The sequence below is a fragment of the Schistocerca gregaria genome, chromosome 3, assembly GCF_023897955.1.
Source record: "Schistocerca gregaria isolate iqSchGreg1 chromosome 3, iqSchGreg1.2, whole genome shotgun sequence".
In the NCBI taxonomy this organism is placed as follows: Eukaryota; Metazoa; Arthropoda; class Insecta; order Orthoptera; family Acrididae; genus Schistocerca; species Schistocerca gregaria.
Genome location: NC_064922.1, coordinates 734,764,101 through 734,788,674, shown reverse-complemented (window position 1 = coordinate 734,788,674; position 24,574 = coordinate 734,764,101). Strand labels below are relative to the sequence as shown.

The following is a 24,574-nucleotide window of genomic DNA, read 5'->3' as shown; positions in this document are numbered from 1 at the left end:
CAACTCCTCCTCTCATCATATTATCTCTACTTACATGTGCAGCTAATTTGTACCCATTGATGCTAACACTTTGCATATCAGTGACAATGTGATGCTCAGACAGGCATAGTACATCTATTACATTCTCAGTTTCTATATCTTCTAAACAAAGCAGAAGCTCATCAATTTTATTCTTCAATCCCCCAATATTTTGATGAAATATACTAACATTTTTCATTTTACTTTTGTGAGTATCTTGAACTTTTTTAACATCTTTAGTACTTGCCTGGCTGAGTTTCCCACTGGACACTGATCTTACACTAAAAAAGAGTTTCCACCACAAGATGTGGTTCCTCCCCCCTTTAAATTTCCTGCTATCAGCCCAGCCAGTTTACCCTTCCCTTTCTTGTTGAGGTGTAGGCCATGTCTAGTATAGTCCCACCTAAAGAGTGAATCAACAGGAACCACACCAATGTGTGTCCCCGCACCAGATCCAAGTAGGTATGATAGGCAATAATGTCTCTATCAACAAAACTTTCAAGTCCTGTCACGTTAGGAACTCCAGTACCTCCACGTACAATGGCTACAGTGAGCCAACCATTACCATGATCAAATGTATCATTAATGTCAATACTAAAATTTAGTCTACAGCCACAGAAAACACAAGGTCCGTCGACAATTGCAGTAGCAGCAACACTCTTCACTGGTATGCGATTCTTCTTGTCCCCAACTGTTGTGGCGAACTCGATGGTTTTACACACTGTCTGTTTAGAACGACGACGAATTCTCCTGTAAGGCATTGTGGCGGCGTTCAATGCAGTTGCCTGTGCAGCAGCAGCATACTCTAGAACACCCAGTATGCGCGTCCGCGATGACGCTCCGCTGGCACTGTGGAAATTGTCTAAGTCCAAGCTACTGCATATACTATATAAGCGAGCGAGAGCCGCGCAGAGGCTCATTCACGCTGCTGCTGCTGCACAGGAAACTGCATTGAACGCCGCCACGATGCCTTACAGGAGCTGTACCACAACAGTACAGAAAATGGCCCAGAGACCACCAGTGTGTGTGTGGTCGTGTGTGTAGTGAGTGAATGTTATGAAACAATGTGTGTATAGTGTGTGCAGTAACTGATAGTGAGATATGACTGAACAGTGTGATGTTACATTATTTAATAAGTTATTTGTAAAAGAAGTATGCCAGGAGTAAATCTAATGATTGTCGCTAACTAGAAGTCTGTAAATGTGTATACGAATTAGCTTACTTTAAATTGGTCTAAACTTGTAAATATGTTGACAAGTCCTAGATCCTTGTAAAAAGAGATCGATGGATGCATAAAGCTACTACTACTACTACCACCACCATTCATACCCACCAATATGATTTCATTTGACAGCATATTGAAAGCTGTACAACTACGTAGAGCTTGTGGCGTCCTGTGTGATCGGTAGCTCATGATACCTCTACACGCTACAGGAAGCCACAAGCTCTGCGCCACATTAGTTGTGCGTGTGAACACGGCTTTAGATACGTGGCAGATAGATTTAACATCTGTATTGGCACTTTACATCATGCCGTAGAAAGAATGACTTATTTTGTTCGTGGTTTAGGAGCCGACATTATAAAGTGGCCACGTGCGAGAAAAGAGCACAAACACAGGCCAATTTCGTGGGAAATAGGATGTCTGGTGTGACTGGGGAAATCGACATGACACACATTAGAATAGAGTAATAGACAGTCCTCCAAAAGATCCGCAGGCATATTTGAATCACAAAAACTATTTTTCCACGCGCAACTGTAAATTTTCTGTGGACACAAACGACGGATTATGGACTTTTTTACACGTCGGTTATACGGGTTCTGATCATGACGGAAGAGAGTTCAAGGATCAACACTATATCAGAGCCTCGAAGAAACTACAGGGATTTTCATCTTTTAGGTGGCTAGTGCCTACCTTGGCATCAGGAATTTATCAACCCTATTTAGAAATGCAGGGCGTTTGCCTAGAGTCCAAAATGATTTTAACGTGACACTCTCAAAAACGGTAACAACTGTTGATCCACTGCTACACCCAGCAATCCAAGCAGAAGTGGGACGAAGCAGAGTCAACAGCTAAAAAAGATTTCTACGTCATCGCAGGTGCGCATGCGCAGTAACACCTGTTTTTGAGAGTGAAAGTATTTGTCTCCACTCTGCAGCTACTTGAAAGATCGTGTGAACTATTCTTCAACAAAAAAATCTTCCGGCGAAACATTAAATTACTCCCATCCGCTATAAAATGCCTTTCGGAATATGAAAGACCAAAATAAATTTGTTTCTTGAGAATTTTCGTTCACGGTGAACAAATTGTAGGGAATGCATCAGATAAGCAAAGTTAAATGTAAAATGTTTCACTTTTTCTCAGGTGGATAGGGAGAGATGGAAGAAAGGAAAAGTGCACCGTATTACAATATTACTAGTTCGAAAGTTTGTAGGAGTTTCTAATGTCACCCAAATCAGTTATTTCACTAGCAGTAAGCTCAGCTGTAATCTTTCCTAAAGAAAATATAGCGAACGTATAGTCTATTCAGATGCAGTATCAGCTAGCTATTGGGCTGTGGCTCCGCTATTGGACAACGTGACGTAGCGTTAATGCGCAGGAAAAACCAATCAGGAATTTCAGCATTTCGAGAGCCGATGTCGTGTGTCTTTCCAAATCACGAGGCTAATTTGTGTAAATTGACATCTAATCACTGCTAGTCCATTATTCCCTGACCGAGCTTCTAGGGAACAATAAGCAACAAGTGGTTGAGAAAACATAACCAACGAAACGTTGAAGACCAGTTGAAATGTCAAAAGAAGTGAAACGTGTATTTCTCACAGGTGCATCTGGATTACTTGGTCGATCAGTTTACCAAAAATTTTCAGAGCATAACTGGACAGTATTTGGTACAGCGTTTTCAAGGTACAGGAGGCTTTTTTCCCATGTGAATGCTTATGTGGCTCAATACCAGAAACAGCTGACCCGAAATTGGTAATTAATGGTAGTTGACATGATCCGTTCATGCAGCAAGTATATCGATGCCCGTTTATAAATTAATGTATAAAAATGTGGCTGTAAGCCAAGAGTTTGCACAGTACTTACGTCAGAAGCAAATTTGCAGGTGTCACGGTACTCCTGGTATCGTGTTTTGCAGCAGACAACTCCGCATTCTGTAGTTACATTTTTCAACTTTCATAATCTCTTAATTGTTTGTCTTACCTGGGACAGTTATTCATTTATCTCAGTAGCTTCAGACAACTACTATTTAAAAACTGGAAAATTTATCTAGGGATAAAATGACATACATAGTTAACATAATGTTTGTACCTCAATATATAATAATATATTTTACTTACAGCCGTTCACTTTTGTTCTTGTAGAGTTCAGCCACATTTGCACAAAATTGACCTAAGAGACGAGAATGCTGTTCAGACAGTGTTGTCAGAATTCAAACCAAATGTGGTCATTCATACTGCTGCCCAAAGATACCCTGACAAGGTTGATGCTGATCCTGAAGCTGCAGTGGATATCAATGTTCGTGCAACAGAGAGTTTAGCTGCACTTTGTGGTAATTGCATAAGCTACAGCATTTCCTTGAAATGGGTATATTTAACAGTTTCACTGCAGTGTATGTAATCTTCTGAATTGAAGAATTGACAAATTTAATGAGAAAACAAATTTACTGTGAAACTTAGTATCTTTCAGGTTCACATGAGAAGGATCTAATAAACTGCTATGTAGAATTCTAATTACTTTGTTTCATACAATTATTTTTTTTTACAAATATGATGTTATACTACAGAAAATGAAAATAATGTTAGTCTGCTCATTTATACTACCTGTAAGTTGAATTATTCTTCTAGCAGAAATGGCAGAACTACTTTTTACAGTTAATTATTTTGAGTACATATCGACCATCACCAAAAGCTATTTTCATAATTAATAATTTCTCTTGTATTTGCTATAGACTAAATAATTTCAAAATTATAATTGAAAATGTAAGTATTGAATGTTTTACAATATTTGTTTACTTGGTCAGCTGGTTACTGGGATACAGAAACCTGGCTTTGGACAGCAATAGCACTAAGCAGAGTTCAGGCATAATGAAATTTCATATATAAACTCATTCTTCCTGGTGTTCCCTTCTATAAACCATTGCAAAGTGGATTGTTGAGTTTACTTCCCAATTACGTACAAGGTGTGGGAGAAATGACTAACACTTCATCTTTAATGACCACATAAAATTACACTCTTATCACCATTTAAAACACATTTGATCTTTTTGTCTTCACACTACAAACCAATCCATTAACTACAGATTTACACGGTATTTATTCACAATAGATATCTCTTATGTCTACAGGTTCCCAATAGTACCATGCTTTTTTGCATTCAGTGGTAGATACACTTATGCAAGCAATTTGTAGTAGTTTGCAGAGTATTTTGTTCTCAATCAGAGAAGGAAATGTGCGATGGTCTAATCAAGCAAACCATAATAGTACTACTTAATAGTGGTATCACACACATATTTATAATCTCCTGTAGTTCCCATCTAGGAGGAGAACCTTGCAGGATGTGCAATCTATATCCATACTCTGCAAATGACTGTGAAGTCCATGGCAGACAGTACTTCCAATTGTGCCAGTTATCAGGGCTTCTTCCCATTCCATCTGCATATGCAGCATGACTGTGTAAGTGCCTCTGTGTATGCTGCAGTTAATCTATACTCCAATTAAAATTGCTTTGGATTGATGACTCGGCGAGTTGAGTGGTAAGGACAAACCAGCTTTCAAGTTCATTATCGAGCACCACAAGCTTGCTGTATTGCCTTTTTTTGTAGGTACATGCGGTACTCTGTGAAGTGTGCCCGGCTTCAAGCCTTCAAGCCATCAACACTGCCCCCCCACTGCAATCTGTCAGCTACAAAAAAATTTAATCGGGCTATAATCTTTTATCTTTTCCTCACAACCAGTCGCAACTGGTTGCAGTAATTTCAAATACCCTTTTTTCAGGATAGTTTGTGTCTCCGCATATCTATTATATAATTTCAGTTCATTCAGAATTCCTGTGACACTCTCCCATGGGTCAAACAAACTTGTGACTTTCGTGCTACCCTTCTCTGTATACATTCAGTATCCCCCTTAGTCTTATCTGGTACAGATCCCACACATTTGAGCAATATTCTAGAATGGGACGCACAAGCCCCGACTTGTAAGCAGTATCTTTTTTAGATTGATTGCATTTCCCTAGTATCCTGTGTTACTGTGACTGAGCCTACGTGATGATTCCGTGTCGTATCCCTACAAATAGTTACACTCAGGAATTTGTATGATTTGAGTTCTAACTCACTGATGCTGCAGCCATAGGATAGAATGTCTTATCATTTTGTGAAGTGGAAAATTTTACGTTTCTGAACCTTTAAGGAAAGTTACCAATCTTTTTGTCACTGTAAAATCTTATCAAGATATGACTCAGTGTTTGTGTAGCTTTTTTCATACAGTACTTCACTACAGATAACTGCATTATCTGTGAAAAGTTTGAGTTTGATGTTAATATTGTCAGCAAGGTCATTAATATACAACACGAACAGCAAAGGAGACAACACAGTTCCCTGAGATACAACCAAAGTTACTTCTACACCTGTCAGTGACGTCCTATCAAAGATAACGCGCTGTGTCCTCCCTACCAAGAAATCCTCAGACCAGTCACTAATTTCACTTGTTACCCCATATGATCATACTTTTAATGATAGTGTAAATGTGGTTCTGAATCAAATGCTTCTCAGAAATGGAGAAATAGTGCATCTACCTGACTGTCTTGATCCGAGTGTCTATTAGTTCATATTTTTCAGCATTTTTGTGACTCATCCTTCTAGGCAAACCAACTTGCGAGCTTTCATACTTCCCATTTTTGTTCAATATCTCCAGTCAATACTATTGGGTATTGGTTCCACACAATTGAGCGAATCTGTAGGATGAGCCACACAAATGTTTTTTAAGCAAACTTTGTAGACAGCTTGCACTTTCCCAGTATCCTACCAATGAATCAGTCCACAATTTGTGTTACCTATAACCGAGCCTATGTAATCATTCCCCATTCGTTTTGCACCCTAGATCCTCAATTATTTGCTGAATGTATTTCAATTTCTGTCTTCCCCTACAATTTTTGCACTTTATAGCTCCCTGTGGTATCATGGAGGTTATTCCCTGAGGTCCTACAACATCTACTATCATCCCGTCTCTTCTTCTTGCCAGTGTTTTCCCATATTCCCCTTTCTTCACTGATTCTGCATAGAATCTCCTCATTCCTTGTCTTAATAGTCCACCTAATAGATTTCTCTTGACCAGGAATGCCCTCATTGCTTGTGCTAGTTTGGTTTTTATGTCATCCTTCGTCCTTCATGGGTTATTTTGCTCCCCAGGCAACAGCATTCCTTAACTTTGTGATTGCCAATTTTGATTTTAAGTTCCTCACTATTCTCATTTTTATCTTTTCCTGGTTTCCTTTCAGTCCATATTCTGTACTCATTAAATTCATTCCATTCAACAGATCCTGTAACTCTTCTTCATTTCCAGTGAGGATAGCAATATCATATGCAAATCTCATCATTGATCATTGACATAAAACATGGACAAAAAGAGTTCCAGTACACTTGCCTTGGGCATACATGAAGTTAGGTCTTGACTTTTTGATGACTTGCTGCATCCCCCTACCAACATATCTTCAATTTAGTCACAAATTCTATTTGGTACCCCCATTTGTTCAAAGTTCTCTTAATAAGTATTAGTGTGGTAGTGAGTCAAATGTTTTTCAGAAATCAAGAAATACTGCATCCATTCAAAGCTCTTGATCCACAGATATTGGATATTGTGTATGAAGAGTAAGAGTTGGGGTTCATATGATAATTGTTTTAATATTGATATGGAGGAGATGTACCTCATTATGTTTGAGCTCAGGAAATGCTCTAAGATTCTACAACAGATGGATGCCAATGAAGAGAATAGTTTAATGGATCACTTTTGCTACCCTTTTTGTATATGAATGTGTCTTGTCCTTTTTTCCAATTGGTGGTCACACATTTTGGTTTAATTACTCTAGATAGTATATTATGTTTCAAAAAGGGGCTACCTTAGCTGCAAATTCTGTCTAGAATTTGCAAGGATTACATTAGACTCTGGATCTTTGTCCAGTTTTGCAATTTCAAATGTTTCTTGACTACATTTTTTTAGGATGGCTTCGCTGTGCCTCTCTTGAGGATATTTTTTCATTATGTTGATGTTTTAAGAGTGATACCATTTGGTATATACAGTGCCTTTGTAATATCAAAATATTTGTGTTGGCACCTCCTATTTATATCGTTCAACATTATAGCGATGCAAGAAATAAACTGAGAAAGTATAGTTGTATCTGCTTTTGTAAAGAAAGGTATCAAAATGGGATTCAGCATTTCTGCTTTTTCTTTGCTACTTTCAATTTCAGCTTGTGTGTCATTCGGGATGGTCTGGAACTAATCTTAGCGCCACTGATTGCCTTTACATATAACCAGAATTCCTTTGCAATATGTTACAGTTCTTTCAAAAAGAAGCTGCTATGGTAGTCACTGTTGCTTCACAGATTGCTATTTTGACAGCCAAACACTCCTTATTCGGCAGTACATTCTACTTTCATCTATAACCCTATCCCTTGGTTTACTCCTATTGTGCAGTAGTTAACGGGTCTTTAGATATTTCTTTACAGAGACTGTGTTCCATAGAGGCTCCATCCCATCATGAACGTATCTACTAGGTCAGCCTACTTATTTACGAGTGTTTGTGCCTTATAGTGTGATTATGCAAATCCATTTCAGCTGAACCTGATTTTTATTATCTGTGACAAAAATGACCTTTTGATGCACATTTTAATGGTATGTAAGAAACACAAACTTTCCTCACTGCTTTGATCACACTAAACTGAATAAGTGGCTACTGGTATAACATGGCAGCAGGAGTGCATTACACAGAAGATGCATTACTTTCGGCATAACCTGTGAATAATATTTAGAGTCCAACAGTCCAGATGTTTTTAAGTTGTATTTCCTATTTCTTGTATTTTGACACAGAAGTGGAATTTCTGCTTATAATGTTTATTCTTAATATTTAATTTACAGCCCTTCAAAGTGAAGCTCATGCATGGTGATAAAGAGGATAACATCATGCTGAGTTGTGCTGCAGATGGAAACAACAAGAGCTCATTTAATCAAAGTACTCATGAAAACTGGAAATTAACCTTTACAGTCCCTAGCATAATAAAGGTGGCAAAACACCTAAGCATGCAGCACCTGAAATACTTTCAAAATATGACATTCATTTTCCGTACACATTACTTACTGTGGTTATAATTCTATATGACTTGATAATGTAGTGTTAAATTCAGGCAGTTTTTGATTATATGTCTAAAACTGTTTATATTCTCTTTGTCAGAAATGAAGGTTACATTCACATGTCTTAATTTTTTCCAGCCAAAGAAAGAGTGCCTCTGATTTACATCAGCACAGATTATGTATTTGATGGTAAAAATCCTCCCTATTCAGAAGAAAGTGTCCCCAGCCCTCTAAATCTTTATGGGAAAACAAAACTGCAGGGAGAGGAAGCTTGCATGGCAGCTTCATCAGGTAGATATTCTTGAAAAGTTTTAGTTTTATAGACACAAATATGAGCAAATTCAGCTGTATATAAAATGGTAAGCAACACCGAGACAAGCAATATTAAACACGTGCATGTACAACACATGTATCTGGGACATGGAAAGTCAAGAACTCCTGTATTTTACATTGAGTTAAATATGTAAAGAATATAAAGAAAAGGAGTTTACTTTGCCTGCAAATGAATATTTCAAAAGAATTGCTTTCCATTGACAGATAGTGCCTATTTTTAAGTTACAGGTGAGCATAAGGTTTTGTTCCATACCAACTGGATTTTTAAAGTCATACTGAAGATGGTTTGTTCTGTAAGTTAGTTGACAATAATTAAAATGACTTTTCACATGTATCAAAGCAAAATAATAATGTACTTCAGTGAGTAAGTGTCAGACCATAAATCCAAAGGTCTGTTGTAGGATTTTTTATACCACTGTCATTACTCTCACCTCTGCAGGGATTGCTAATGTGAAAAAAGCCAAATTATGCCATGAATTTAAGTGCACATTAAACCATATGTCCTCATATAATGGAGTAACTCGGTTCAAAGGTTTGTGGAAAGAGCGCAGTACCTCCAATAGGATATGCCAAATAAAACAATGTAATTTTCACACCAGTTTTTGGACTGAGGACAGCTTGACCCTTTTTTACTGCATTATTTTTTATGAATGCTGTCATTGACTTTCCTCTAAAGGTGTGTGCCCATTAGTGAGTAAATTTTTGCAAGTTGCTTGAAGAAGCTACTCCTTCAAGTTCTTGAACATGCTAACACTTCTGCAAGTTTCGTCAACTTGCAGGAGTAGCTTCAGCAATTTACTGGAAACAGTTCTTGCATCATGCTCTAAGTACTTACCAGTTGCTGGAAGTTTTTCTCAAACTTGCAGAAGTTTTGTTGTTCAGTATGGATATGGTAATTTCAGTGTTGAAATGGAGAATGGCAAAAGATGGGCCCAAACAAATGTACCGTGGGACCCTCTAAATATACACTATGTGATCAAAAGTATCCGGACACCCCCAAAAACATACTTTTTTTATGTTAGGCGAATTGTGCTGCCACCTGCCACCAGGTAATCCATATCAGCGATCTCAGTAGTCATTATACATCATGAGAGAGCAGAATGGGGCGCTCCGTGTAACTCAAGGACTTCGAACGTGATCAGGTGATTGGATGTAACTTGTGTCATACATTTGTATATGAGATTTCCACACTCCTAAACTTCCCTAAGTCCATTGTTTCTGATGTGATAGTGAAGTGGAAACGTGAAGGGACACATAAAGCACAAAAGTGTACAGGCCGACCACATAGTAATAGGCAGACACCTATGTAAACCATCCCACAGGAATTTCAAACTGGATCAGGATCCACTGCAAGTACTATGACAGTTAGGCGGGAGGTGGGAAAACTTGGATTTAATGCTTGAGCTGCTGCTCATAAGCCACGCATCACACTGGTAAATGACAAATGATGCTTTACTTGGTGTAACATTGGACAATTGAACAGTGGAAAAGTGTTGTGTGGAGTGATATCATGGTACATAATGTAGCAATCCAATGGCAGGGTATGGGTGTGGCAAATGCCCGGTGAACGTCATCTGCAATCCAATGGCAGGGTATGGGTGTGGCAAATGCCCGGTGAACGTCATCTGCTAGTGTGTGAAGTGCCAACAGTAAAATTCAGAGGTGGTGGTTGTGGTTTTCATGGAGGGGGATTGCACCCCTTGTTGGTTTGCATGGCACTATCACAGCAAGTCCTACATTTATGTTTTAAGCACCTTCTTGCTTCCCACTGTTGAAGAGCAATTCGGGGATGGCGATTGCATCTTTCAACACAATCAAGCACCTGTTCAAAATGGACAGCCTATGGCAGAATGGTTACATGACAGTAACATCCCTGTAATGACTGACCTGCACAGAGTCCTGACCTTAATGCTATAGAACACCTTTGGAATGTTTTAGCGACTTCATGCCAGGCCTCACCGACTGACATCGATACTTCCCCTCAGGGCAGTGTGAAGAATGGGCTACCATTCCTCAATAAACCTTCCAGCACCTTACTGAACATATGCATTACCGATGGAGAGTGCCACGAACTTGTAGTCATCCAGAACTTTTGATCACATAGTGTATGTAATTGCCCACCGCAACCAAGGCAGTGCAGAATGAATTTAATGATTACTTTGTATCACCAGAAGGGAAAATCGAATGGTGGCACAGACGTGTTATTTTAACTGATTTTTTTAAATGTTAGCAGTAACATAAATTCATTACATTTGTCATAAAAGTTTGTAAACATCAAAGAGTAATTACAGAGTTATCTCTTAATGATATAGCTTGCCCCATTTTTGCATCCTGTTTTCAAATATTTGATTGTTCATTAAAAAAGAGATGTTCGAAAATAGCATGTGACACTCGAAGCAAGTTTTTAATCTGAGTGAAGTCCTCCGATTTTATTTCACACAGTAATGCTTCTTGATAACTTGAATATGTATGCCTCTGTACTCATTTCTTCACCTAAACTTTTCTTTTTTCTTAACTTTTTTTGTGATGATTTTTCTTCAGTAATAATAACAATAAAAATAATAATAATTCAACAATGGTGGCAGCTGCTCTGTTTCTAACTAAGACACTGTAAACTTCCATTTGCGTTTCTCTTGGCACAACTCTGGTGGAAACACTTCTGCAAATGCTTGCAGAATTAAACTTTGGCAAGCTTTTGTTCTAATGTAAATAAACATCTCAACAGCAAGTGCTTGCAGAAGTTAATTGCAAGTAGACACATGCCTCAACAGAAATCTTGTACTCTACAGTAAAGTGTCATTATGAAGTCTCCAGGAAAGAAAAAAAGTGCAACAAAGAATATTTTTAAAGTCAGGTTTTTAAATTAGGCACACTGCAATAGTGACAAAGTGACATCAGTAATTAGCCACAGTGATTTATTAATACTGTACTACCTATTTCAAGATTTCTGCTTTCACCATCAGGTACCAGAAATAGTAGTTAAAAATCTCAAAACACGGCATACAGTGTATTTGAACCATTATGAGTGGTTACCAATCTCAGTTGCATTTCATATATTATAGAAGTAACAGTTCACTGTAATTAAGATGATTAATAGTACTCAAAGGGACCAAGCATATTTGTCAACTTTTTTTTTTTTTTTTTTTTTTTTTTTTTTTTTTTGTTACTAGGGAACATTGTTTTACGTATCCCAGTCCTTTATGGCCCTGTAATGCATCTGGAAGAGAGTGCAGTAACAGTTCTTCTAGAAGCACTGCTGAATACTTCTAAAGAAAGGCAGGTGTCGGATTACGAGCGTCGCCGACCATCTCATGTAGACGATATTGCTGAAATCTGCCTGGGACTTGCTGATAGGAAACTGAAGGTAATGCCCATTTCAATGAATTTGCCTTTGGTAACTATTATTACAAGAGTGTTAATGTATGAATTATATATTTATGACTTTAATTGCAGGGTGAACCGATTCATGGAATATATCACTGGTGTGGCAAAGAGATATTTACAAAGTATAAAATGCTGCAAGAGATGGCAGATATCTTCCATTTGTCCAGTTCACACATTTCTCCTGCTCCTGCACCTCTTCTCAGCTCCTCTGCCACCCGACCTTATGACACAACTTTAAACACTAGTAGACTTACGGAACTCAATATTCAGTGTCACACACCTTTTAGGCAGGGCATAAAAGCAGCTCTTGAACCATGGATAAGACAAAACCAAAATTAAGTGAAATTAGAATTGTACATATAAAATTTTAGTTACATATAGTTTGTCTGAGTATTAAAAAGGCAAACAAAAGTAAATACTCAATATATTGTGTGTGTGTGTGTGTGTGTGTGTGTGTGTGTGTGTGTGTGTGTGTGAGAGAGAGAGAGAGAGAGAGAGAGAGAGAGAGAGAGAGAGAAAGGGGGAGGGCTTGGTAAAACAAAGGCTGTATTTCGAGCACTGTATTAATAAAATAAAATTTACTTTTCAGAGAGAATAAAAAGAAGCCTGTTGTTACTCTGTCACCCAAACACAAACTTCCTATTCAGCCATCTATATTGTTAAATGCATTTTGGAGCCAGTAACACAAAATAAACTTCATTCCTCATCTGTACTGTAAATGGAGTAGGAAACTGATCAATAATAAAAAGCATTTACTTGTATAACATAGTCTGTTAATTCTGTCTCCAGATATACAGGGGATAGGAAAAATAATGTGAACAGTGGGAGTAATGGGATGGTTTTGCTTGATGGTCAGCAACGCAGGTAAGGCACAGACCCAATGGAGTTTCAAAGATGGCAGATTGTGGGTCCTGATAAGTTGGAGCATTAGTACCTAAGGGGCTTAACGAATGTTTCTAGAGCAACTGTTTCAACAGTCATGACAGCCTACACAAAACATGGAAAGACATCATCACATAAACGTAATAGTGAGTGCAAATCAAAACTAAATGGCAGAGATCGTTGTACAATAACACGAATGGTGTCAAAACAACACGGAACGACGGCAGCTTAAGTGACTGACGAACTCAATAGCATTCTTCGAGATACCATATCTATGACACTGTCTGCCAAGTACTCCACAGAGTGAATATTCATGGATGTGCTGCTATACCGAAACCATAAGTCACGACAACTAACACTAAGAAGTGTAAAACATGGTATCAGGAGCATAAATCCTGGATGGCTCTGATCAGTGCAAACACGTCTTCTTGATCCCAACAGTTAAGCATGGAGGAGGAAATGCGATGGTGTGGGTAAAAATATCACCGTATACTGTTGGTCCCATCAATACTCCAAAGGCCTGTTACAGCAAACAGTTATTTGAACATTTTAGGTGATCAAACTCATTCAATGATTCAAATGTTATTTCCCAACAATGCACCCATTCACGCAGCCAGGACAGTACAATAGTGGTATGAGAAGCATGCAACTGAACTGCAGCATCTTCCATGGCCAGCACAGTCCTTGGACTTGAACATTATTGAAACGTTGCAGGGCAGTATTGGAGTGCAGACTCCAGAGCATATTTCTGCCTCCCTCATCACTACAGGAGTTAGATGAGGTTCTGATCAAAGAGTGGCATAAAATTCCTCTGGAGACTATAAATCATTATGTGCCAGTACTCCAAGAAGAATCACAGCTGTATTACAGGTAAATGAGAGTCAAGCCTCAAGTAAGTAAAGGTGTTCACATTATTTTGCTTATGTCCAGTATGCCTCCTATCCATTCTGGGTACTTATACAATAATTAAAGAAGAGAAGCTATTGAAGATAAAACACAGGAGCCTAAGCTGTCTAATGTGCTAACACTTGCATATTCAGTTTTGTTTTATTGCCTCTTGCTTCTTCATTATAAGGGTTATCTCATTAAGTGTCACTGTGGATGACTGCAGTACCTGCCTGGAAAACTGTACATAATTTGTGAGTAGATTTCAATCTTAAATTTTTTCTTAGTTTCTAAACAAGATCACCTATGTATTAGCTGTACATCAGTGTCACTGATATGAAGAATAATGAAGATAGCTTACTTTTTTACTTTTGTGAAAATTACCAAGACATGTTTCAAATCATGTAAAAGTTTGAAACTAAACCAATATAATTTTGAGGAAGCATAGTAGAGGAATATTTCCCCTATCTTACAAATATTCTCATACATCTGGAATTCAGATTTTATCATGCCACACATATGAATGAGTAAGCCTTTGTTTAAATGTGTGAACAGGATACTTGCAAAGCCTTTATATTGGTCCTTTAATATGATATTAATTTCAGAATGACAGAAATGGCAAAAGTTCCCAGCTTACTCCTATGATATAAAAATGTGTGTTCAATATACAAAATTTCAAGTCTTAATTCTTTGTTATTTATCAGTCGAAATTCTGACAAAAAGAAAGTTTAAATACAAGTGGAAATGAAAGCAAAGAAACTGTAGTTACAACAATAGTAAATAATCTTTAATTTAACGCTTGAGAACATCAATGAATGTTTCTCGAGGAAGACCAATATTAGCAACCATTTTCATTTTCTTCTTGCCTTCGGCTTGTCTTCTCAGTAACTTCATTCTTCTAGTGACATCACCACCATACTGCAAAAAATTTGGATACCATCAGTTGATCAAAAATTAATTTTGTTTTTGAGATTATACAGAAGACTATTTCATTGCTCTGTTAAATAAAATAGAAAGAAACTTCCACATGGGAAAAATATATTAAAAACAAAGATTCCAAGACTTACCAAGCGGGAAAGCGCCGGTAGACAGGCACAATAAAAAAAACACACAAACACACACAAAATTTCTAGCTTTCGCAACCGACGGTTGCTTCTTCAGGAAAGAGGGAAGGAGAGGGAAAGACGAAAGGATGTGGGCTTTGTGCAGAGGGTAAGGAGTCATTCCAATCCCGGGAGCGGAAAGACTTACCTTAGGGGGAAAAAAGGACAGAGGTACACTCGCGCGCGCACACACACACATATCCATTCGCACATACACAGACACGAGCAGACGTTTGTAAAGGCAAAAGAGTTCGGGCAGAGATGTCAGTCGAGGCGCAAGTACAGAGGCAAAGAAGTAGTTGAAAGGCAGGTGAGGTACGAGCGGCGGCAACTTGAAATTAGCGGAGGTTGAGGCCTGGCGGATATCGAGAAGAGAGGATATACTGAAGGGCAAGTTCCCATCTCCGGAGTTCGGATGGGTTGGTGTTGGTGAGAAGTATCCAGATAACCCGGACGGTGTAACACTGTGCCAAGATGTGCTGGCCGTGCACCAAGGCATGTTTAGCCACAGGGTGATCCTCATTACCAACACACACTGTCTGCCTGTGTCCATTCATGCGAATGGACAGTTTGTTGCTGGTCATTCCCACATAGAAAGCGTCACAGTGTAGGCAGGTCAGTTGGTAAATCACGTGCTCTGCCTTTGATCGTGTACACCTTCTGGGTTACAGGACTGGAGTAGGTGGTGGTGGGAGGGTGCATAGGACAGGTTTTACACCGGGGGCGGTTACAAGGGTAGGAGCCAGAGGGTAGGGAAGGTGGTTTGGGGATTTCATAGGGATGAACCAAGAGGTTACGAAGGTTAGGTGGACAGCGGAAAGACACTCTTGGTGGAGTGGGGAGGATTTCATGAAGGATGGATCTCATTTCGGGGCAGGATTTTAGGAAGTCGTATCCCTGCTGGAGAGCCACATTCAGAGTCTGATCCAGTCCCGGGAAGTATCCTGTCACAAGTGGGGCACTTTTGGGGTTCTCCTGTGAGAGGTTCTGGGTTTGAGGGGATGAGGAAGTGGCTCTGGTTATTTGCTTCTGAACCAGGTCAGGAGGGTAGTTGCGGGATGCGAAAGTTGTTTTCAGGTTGTTGGTGTAATGGTTCAGGGATTCAGGACTGGAGCAGATTCGTTTGCCACGAAGGCCTAGGCTGTAGGAAGGGTCCGTTTGATATGGAATGGGTGGCAGCTCTCATAATGGAGGTACTGTTGCTTGCTCTGTTGGTTATTTTAGTTTTCCTTGGGGGTCTGTAACAATGTGCTGTGGAATAATTTGCAAAAGATCAGAGAACCACATTTTTTTTTTTTTTTTAATGTGATAGAGAACTTGCCAATGTCTCTTCAACATCAATTCAAGGTCTGTAATTGTGTGAAGTCTGGACATTAGACTTAGCATTTCGGAGTGGGATTCAAATATCCATCTGGGCATTAAAATTTTTCTTTCTCTTGGTTCCCATAAATTGATTAAGGCTAATATGGAACTGTATCCCTTAAAAAGTATACTGCCACTTTCCTTCCCCCACCTTTGCTTGTGCTCGGTCTAATGGATTAATGATGGGATTTAAAACCATAATTTTCCTTCCATTCATTTCACTATGATTCGTATAAAATCAAAGACATTTATCTTTAACAGTAAAGATAGTATCAGACAGCTATTCTGTTTGTTTTGATGTAGGGGAAAAACATCTGTCTGATGTAGTGCCAGTTTTGCTGTGATTGGTGAACATCACAACAGATGGGGTCATCTTTTCCTGGGGTCCAAGTAACCTGTCCTTTTTAACCTAATCTGATGTATTGCTTTTCCATCCTTAAGGAAGGAACTAATAGTTCTGACAGTTAGGACAGTTTTCCATTTATGGGCAGTACTAAAAACTTTGCCTCCTGCAGGTAAGTACGAACCAGCAATTTTGTCTCATAATCTTAAAATACGAACTTTCACACAGAGAAAGAAAAAAAGTGGACCAGTAAACCACTGTAATAAAAATGCTGAAAACTTCAAAAATTTTCTTGAAAATTATGAATCATGGATGAAGGGCTACAGGCAAATTTTATATTCCTAGATTTTCAGAAAGCATTTGACATGATGCCCCCACTTAAGTATGTTAATGAAGATCGAGGCATACGGAACAGGTTCCCAGATATGCAAATGACTCAAAGACTTCTTAATTAACAGAATTCAGTATGTTGTCCATGATGGTGAGTGTGCATCAGAGACAAAGGTAGTCAGGAGTGACTGAGAGAGGTGTGATAATTGCTCTTGTTCTCCATGTGCACGAGTGACCTGGTGAATAGCGTGAGCAGCAATCTGCAACTTTTTGCTGATTGCTGCTGCAGTATATGGGAAAGTATCAGTATTGAGTGACTGTAGAATAATACGGGATGAATTAAACAGAATTTCTATTTGTTCTGATGGATGGTAGCTAGCTCTAAATGTAGAAAAGTCAATGCATATGAGTGGGGGGGTGGGGGGGGGGGGGTGCTGCAATGTTCAGATACATTATTAGTGGTGTGCTGCCTGCCACAGTCATGTCAGTTAAATATCTAGGTGTAACACTAAAAAACAATACGAAATGAAACCAACACATGAGCTTAGTAGTATGGAAGGAGAATGGTTGCCTTCAGTATACTGCAAGAATTTTGGGAGACAACAGACACAACACTAGTATAACAGCACCACTAGTTCCACCTATTCCTGAGTACTACTCACTTGTTTGGAATTCTCATGAGGTCGGATTAAAGGAACATATCAAAAAAATTTAGAGGTGTGCTGCTAGATTTGTTACCAGTAGCTTCACTCAAGATGCAAGTTTTATGAAAATGCTTTGTGAACTCGAGTGGGAATCCCTGGAGGGAGGATGATGTTTCTTTCATGAAACACTACTGGGAAAATTTAGGGAACTAGTGTGTGAAAGTGACTACAGAACATTTCTACTGCCGTCAACACACATTCTGTGTAAGGACCATGAAAATAAGATATGGGAAATTAAGGCCCATACAGTAGAGGCATATAGAAAGTTATGAGTGGAACAGAAAAGGAAATGACTGGTAGTGATGCAAGATTCAATCTGGCATGCACAATATGATGGTTTGCATAGTATGTACATTGAAGATGGGTACTCTAGTACATGTGACTACAGCCAGTATCTTTTGAAGTATTTGTTTACTCACAGAAGCTAATTTTCTTACCTTTTAGGGCTCATCTTCAGATGGAGCTTACTGAAGAATCATCTTTATCTTTGTAGCTTGATGCTGTGCACTGGCTCTGTTACAGAAGATAATTTATCACATGTGTTATTAGATCAAAGTATTTCCTACCACCTCATAACAGAGCCAGTACACAGCATCAAACAATGAAAATAAAGATGATTCTTCTGTATGTCCCATTTGAGTATAAGCCTGAAAAGGCAAGAAAACCAGTCTCTGTGAATCAGTTAATATTTCAAAAGATGCAGCTTTTGTATTCTTGAAAATTGTTTGCATAACTGAAGTGGATTACTGGTGCAATAAATGCTTCAAGGGCTCAACAGCAGGGAGTGTGCTGATTGAAATTATTTTGAAGATTAAAACCGTGTGCCAGACTGGCACTCGATCCTGAAATCTTGCCTTTTATGGGCAATGCTCTTGTACCAACAGAGATATTCGGGCATGACTCTCGACCCATCCTTGCCACTTCATTTCTGACAAAATGAAAGATTCATTCTGGAAACAACCCTCTAGACTACGATTAAGCCATTGCTCTACAATATTATTTCTCTGGAGAGTGCTGGTCTTGCTAGGTGTGCAGGAGAACTTCTGTGAAGTTTGGAAAGTAGCAGAGAGGCACTGTTAGAATCTGTGAGGACAGATTGTGAGTCATTCATGTATAGTTCAGTTTGTAATGAGCAATGACCACGAAAGGCACCATTCTAGGTCTGAGTCCTGGAGTGGCACACACTTTTAATCTGCTGGGTATTTTAAACTTAAGGTTACCGTTAATGTATGCCATTTATATTACTAAGTTTGAAAAGCTATAAATTATCACATTATGCAATTAACTGTTTGTCCTTAAGCTGTCTCCTGTACATTCAAGCTTGATGATAGAAAAATTGTGATTCTAGTTTTGTAAAACTAAAAAAATTATAAAAACCGAAGCTTGAACTAAATAAATATGGAGGTCACAAAAAGAATAATAATTTTAATTTTATCCATAGTTAGACGGAAGGGAAGTCGCAGATATACACTCCTGAAAATGGTAAAAAGAACATGTTGACACCGGTGTGTCAGACCCACCATACTTGCTCCGGACACTGCGAGAGGGCTGTACAAGCAATGATCACACGCACGGCACAGCGGACACACCAGGAACTGCGGTGTTGGCCGTCGAATGGCGCTAGCTGCGCAGCATTTGTGCACCGCCGCCGTCAGTGTCAGCCAGTTTGCCGTGGCATACGGAGCTCCATCACAGTCTTTAACACTGGTAGCATGCTGCGACAGTGTGGACGTGAACCGTATGTGCAGTTGACGGACTTTGAGCGAGGGCGTATAGTGGACATGCGGGAGGCCGGGTGGACATACCGCCGAATTGCTCAACACGTGGGGCGTGAGGTCTCCACAGTACATCGATGTTGTCACCAGTGGTCGGCGGAAGGTGCACGTGCCCGTCGACCTGGGACCGGACCGCAGTGACGCACAGATGCACGCCAAGACCGTAGGATCCTACGCAGTGCCGTAGGGGACCGCACCGCCACTTCCCAGCAAATTAGGGACACTGCTGCTCCTGGGGTATCGGCGAGGACCATTCACAACCGTCTCCATGAAGCTGAGCTACGGTGCCGCACACCGTTAGGCCGTCTTCTGCTTATGCCCCAACATCGTGCAGTCCGCCTCCAGTGGTGTCGCGACAGGCGTGAATGGAGGGACGAATGGAGACGTGTCATCTTAAGCGATGAGAGTCGCTTCTGCCTTGGTGCCAATGATGGTCGTATGCGTGTTTGGCGCCATGCAGGTGAGCGCCACAATCAGGACTGCATACTACCGAGGCACACAGGGCCAACACCCGGCATCATGGTGTGGGGAGCGATCTCCTACACTGGCCGTACACCTCTGGTGATCGTCGAGGGGACACTGAATAGTGCACGGTACATCCAAACCGTCATCGAACCCATCGTTCTACCATTCCTAGACCGGCAAGGGAACTTGCTGTTCCAACAGGACAATGCACGTCCGCATGTATCCCGTGCCACCCAATGTGGTCTAGAAGGTGTAAGTCAACTACCCTGGCCAGCAAGATCTCCGGATCTGTCCCCCATTGAGCATGTTTGGGACTGGATGAAGCGTCGTCTCACATGGTCTGCACGTCCAGCACGAACGCTGGTCCAACTGAGGTGCTAGGTGGAAATGGCATGGCAAGCCATTCCACAGGACTACATCCAGCATCTCTACGATCGTCTCCATGGGAGAATAGCAGCCTGCATTGCTGCGAAAGGTGGATATAAACTGTACTAGTGCCGACATTGTGCATGCTCTGTTGCCTGTGTCTATGTGCTGCCTGTGGTTCTGTCAGTGTGATCATGTGATGTATCTGACCCCAGGAATGTGTCAATAAAGTTTCCCCTTCCTGGGACAATGAATTCACTGTGTTCTTATTTCAATTTCCAGGAGTGTATTTCAACAATTTAAGGGAATAATATGTCTCAACCACACTTATAATATTAATCACATGAAAATTGATACATCTTCAAATACACACCATCACAAGAATCACAATATATTCTCAAAAAAATAAAGGTACAAATGGCTCATAGATAACTGCTGTGCGCATGTTGTGTGTGTGTGTGTGTGTGTGTGTGTGTGTGTGTGTGTGTGTGTGTGTGTGTGTTGTAATGAGATTCAAGAATGATGGGTGATGCCAGGTCAAGGCATGGATGGGGACTGCAGTGTTGCCAGTTCCAAGCAATAGTTCCAGTATGTGGAGACATGTGCTTTGCACTTGAAGGAAGTGTGTATCCTGCAAAATGTGTCTCTCACTTATGTAGAATTTGTCAGCTTGCACCACCGTCGGCAGTGACAGCTTGGAACAAATGGAATAAAAATCCACTAAATAACTTCCTAAAATGTAACAATACCAGAGAAGGAAAGTTGCTACTCACCATATAGCGGAGATGCTGAGTCGCGATAGGCACAACAAAAAGATTCACACAAACAAAGCTTTCGGCTGTTAAAGCCTTTGTCAGCAATACACACACACACACACACACACACACACACACACACACGTAACTTGTACACACGTCTGCAGTCTCAGAGAGCTGAAACTACATTGCGAGCAGCAGCGACTGGGTGGGAGTAAGGAGGAGGGTGGGGCAGGGAGGGGTAGGAATAGTATGGTGGGAGTGGCGGACAGTGAAGTGTTGCAGTTTAGACGGAGGGCAGGAGAGAAGGTGCGGAGGGGGGTAAGTAGCGGAAAGGAGAGAAATAAAAAGAAATTAAAAGACTGGGCATGGCAGTGAAATGACAGCTGTGTAGTGCTGGAATGGGAACAGGGAGGGGGCTGGATGGGTGAAGACAGTGACTAACAAGGTGAGGACAGTGACTGTCCTCACCCATCCAGCTCCCTCCCTGTTCCCATTCCAGCATTACACAGCTGTCATTTCACTGCCATGCCCAGTCTTTTAATTTATTTTTATTTCTCTCCTTTCCGTTACTTACCCCCTCCGCACCTTCTCGCCTGCCCTTTGTCTAAACCATAACACTTCACTGTCCACACTCCCACCATAATATTCCTACCCCTGCCCCACCCTCCTCCTTACCCCCACCCAGTCGCCACTCCCATCATGCACTGGTGCTGCTGCTCACAGTGTAGTTTCAGCTCTCTGAGACTGCAGAAGTGTGTGTGTGTGTGTGTGTGTGTGTGTGTGTGTGTGTGTGTGTGTGTGTGTGTGTGTGTGTGGCCTTAACGGCCGAAAGCTTTACTGGTGTGAATCTTTTTGTTGTGCCTATCGCAACTCAGCATCTCCGCTATATGGTGAGTAGCAACTTTCCTTCTCTGGTATTGTTTCATTCCATCCTGGATTTTCCATTGTTTGATTTTAAATTCCTAAAATCATATTTAATGCTTGCACTGGCTAAGACATTCACAGCAAACAACTCAAAACACTACTGAACACTTAATGGCTGTCGGAATATGCATGAAGTAGGTGTACAGAACAAGCTCAGACTCGACCGCCATCATTTGTGACTCGAATTATAGTCTCAGTATATAGGATGACAATGAAAATAAGCTGTTAGAAGGAAAATAAGCTGTTGGAAGCTGTGAAAATTACTTTTGACCAAAAATGCTCACAATTCAATGTACATAGTAGTCAATAAAAGAACTGCCAAGGCATGTAAATATAGATGATACCAAAAATTTTGCCTTTTAAAAAAAATCTCTTTTTATTAATGTTAAACTAATGTCAGATAATTGATTGTTTTTCTGAAATCAAGTGTGTATACAAAAATAGTTGTCTGTTTAGCCTCAATAACTGAGTACTGCCATGGATTATTAAATCAACATCAAACTGGTGAGATAAAGTAATTTATTTCATATATGAGAGACTTATGAGTAACTATCTTAGTAACTTATATAATGGCTGGCATATTTTATAAGACATCAATTACAAAATCAAAAGTTTCATGTATTGGAAAAAATATTCCTTTGGTGCTATAAAACATTTTCTACACACATTATCTAGGTCTTTTACTCAGTTTTTAAGCACTAGAATACTAGAAGGCAGTCTCATTCTAGCACTGAGGGCTAGGTTTTGTTGAAATAGGTACCCATTATCTTCCTACAACAACGTCAACTACATCTAACCAAGATCAAACTGTATATGGGAAGTCTCATATACTAACCAGCTTGGCAGTGACATCTTTTCTGTAGGGTTTTAGAGTTTCTCGTGCAACAATCTTCCCTCCAACACAAGCTTGAATGGCTATCTGAAAATCAGAGTGTGATATAATCTTTAAGAAATAGTTAATATTTAAAATACAAACAAATATTCTCAAAATATCTGTTCACTTCCATCAGACTGTAAATTGTGTTACACAGTGGAAAGATGTAAATAATTTTATCTATTAAGTGCAATGTCAAATATACTGGACTGCATTTATGGTTAAATACCTTTCTGGCAAGAGAAAGGTGAGAAAGGGATTCTGTTAGCACATTGTTGCTAACACTGCCTAACAAAAGGGTGTGCTGGAAAGTAATGCCTCTGAATTTTCTATGTGAAAACTCTTACAGCATTTTACATAAAACAAACATTATTAACAATCTACATCTTTATTCATCATGTCCACATATGTAACTCTCAAAATAGTCACCCTTGCGACAAACACTTTTCTCCCGAGAGACCAATCTGCTGACATTGATAACCTCAGCTGTATTTGCATTGTTTCATCACTGTCAAACTGAAGTTCTCGAAGATCTTCTTTAAGTTTTGGAAACAGATGCAAATCGGATAGGGCTATGATGAGACTGTATGGAGGATGCCCAATGACAGTGAACCCAAGGCGTTGGATTGTTGCAAATGTTGCAGTGCTTGTGTGTGGTCTGGCACTATCATGCTGAAGGAGCAGGTTCTCAATTTGTGAATGAAATCTTTGAATTCAAAACTCGATTACAGCATGCTGTTTCTCATGCACTAACAAAGTTACATTACACACCACCACATTACCAGCTACAATTCAGAGCCTTCTAGCAGCAGAGGGCTGCAAATAAGTAAGTATGAAGAATAAAGTTGTAGAATATTAATAATGTTTGCTTTATTTAAAAAGTTTTAAGAGTATTCACATAAAAAATTCAAAGGCATTACAATACTTCTCAGCACACCCTTGTACATTTATGAGGCCTGTTCACAAAATTCTGAACATTTGTAATTTCGTACCAATGTTGTTTTGGAGCAAAACTCCAGCACATGCCTGTGTTTAATGTGTAACTGCCACAAGTTTCACTATTGTATGTCTGTTAGTTATTGCTCAGTGTGGTACTCACAAGGGAACCTCCCCATCGCACCCCCCTCAGATTTAGTTATAAGTTGGCACAGTGGATAGGCCTTGAAAAACTGAACACAGATCAATCGAGACAACAGGAAGAAGTTGTGTGGAACTACGAAAAAATAGCAAAATATACAAACTGAGTAGTCCATGTGCAAGATATGCAACATCAAGGATAATGTATTTAGGAACGCCGTGGTCCTATGGTTAGTGTGAGCAGCTGCGGAACGAGAGGTCCTTGGTTCAAGTCTTCCCTCGAATGAAAAATTTAATTTTTTATTTTCAGTTTATGTGACACACTCTTATGTTTTCATCACATTTTTGGGAGTGATTATCACATCCACAAGAAAACCTAAATCGGGCAAGGTAGAAGAATCTTTTTACCCATTTGCCAAACGTACAAGTCAGGTTGGTCGACAACATATTCCTGTCATGTGACGCACACGCTGTCACCAGTGTCGTATAAAATATATCAGACGTGTTTTCCAGTGGAGGAATCGGTTGACCTATGACCTTGCGATCAAATGTTTTCGGTTCCCATTGGAGCACGTCCTTTCATCTACTAATCGCACGGTTTTGCGGTGCGGTCACAAAACACAGACACTAAACTTATTACAGTGAACAGAGA

General features: G+C 39.8%; 2 protein-coding genes across 3 annotated transcripts in view; one reads left to right on the top strand and one right to left on the bottom strand.

The window, feature by feature from the left end:
* Positions 1-2,131: 2,131 nt before the first annotated feature.
* Positions 2,132-12,833, top strand: LOC126353780 (methionine adenosyltransferase 2 subunit beta-like). Its single transcript, XM_050002866.1, has 5 exons — positions 2,132-2,920; positions 3,379-3,566; positions 8,496-8,648; positions 11,861-12,054; positions 12,144-12,833. Exons 1-5 carry the CDS (start codon positions 2,805-2,807, stop codon positions 12,411-12,413), a joined length of 921 nt encoding a protein of 306 aa, XP_049858823.1. The 5' UTR covers positions 2,132-2,804; the 3' UTR covers positions 12,414-12,833.
* Positions 12,834-14,523: 1,690 nt separating this feature from the next.
* LOC126353779 (translation factor GUF1 homolog, mitochondrial) overlaps positions 14,524-24,574 on the bottom strand; it is a 153,150-nt gene continuing 143,099 nt past the window's right edge. Inside the window, exons 9-10 of one of the 2 annotated variants that reach the window (XM_050002864.1) lie at positions 22,807-22,890; positions 14,524-14,759 (exon numbers count right to left, since the gene is read on the bottom strand). In XM_050002864.1, coding sequence (XP_049858821.1) covers positions 14,634-14,759; positions 22,807-22,890 — 210 coding nt within the window. In that variant the 3' untranslated portion in view covers positions 14,524-14,633. The remainder of the gene's footprint in view (positions 14,760-22,806; positions 22,891-24,574) is intronic. The other variant, XM_050002865.1, reaches the window with a different exon arrangement.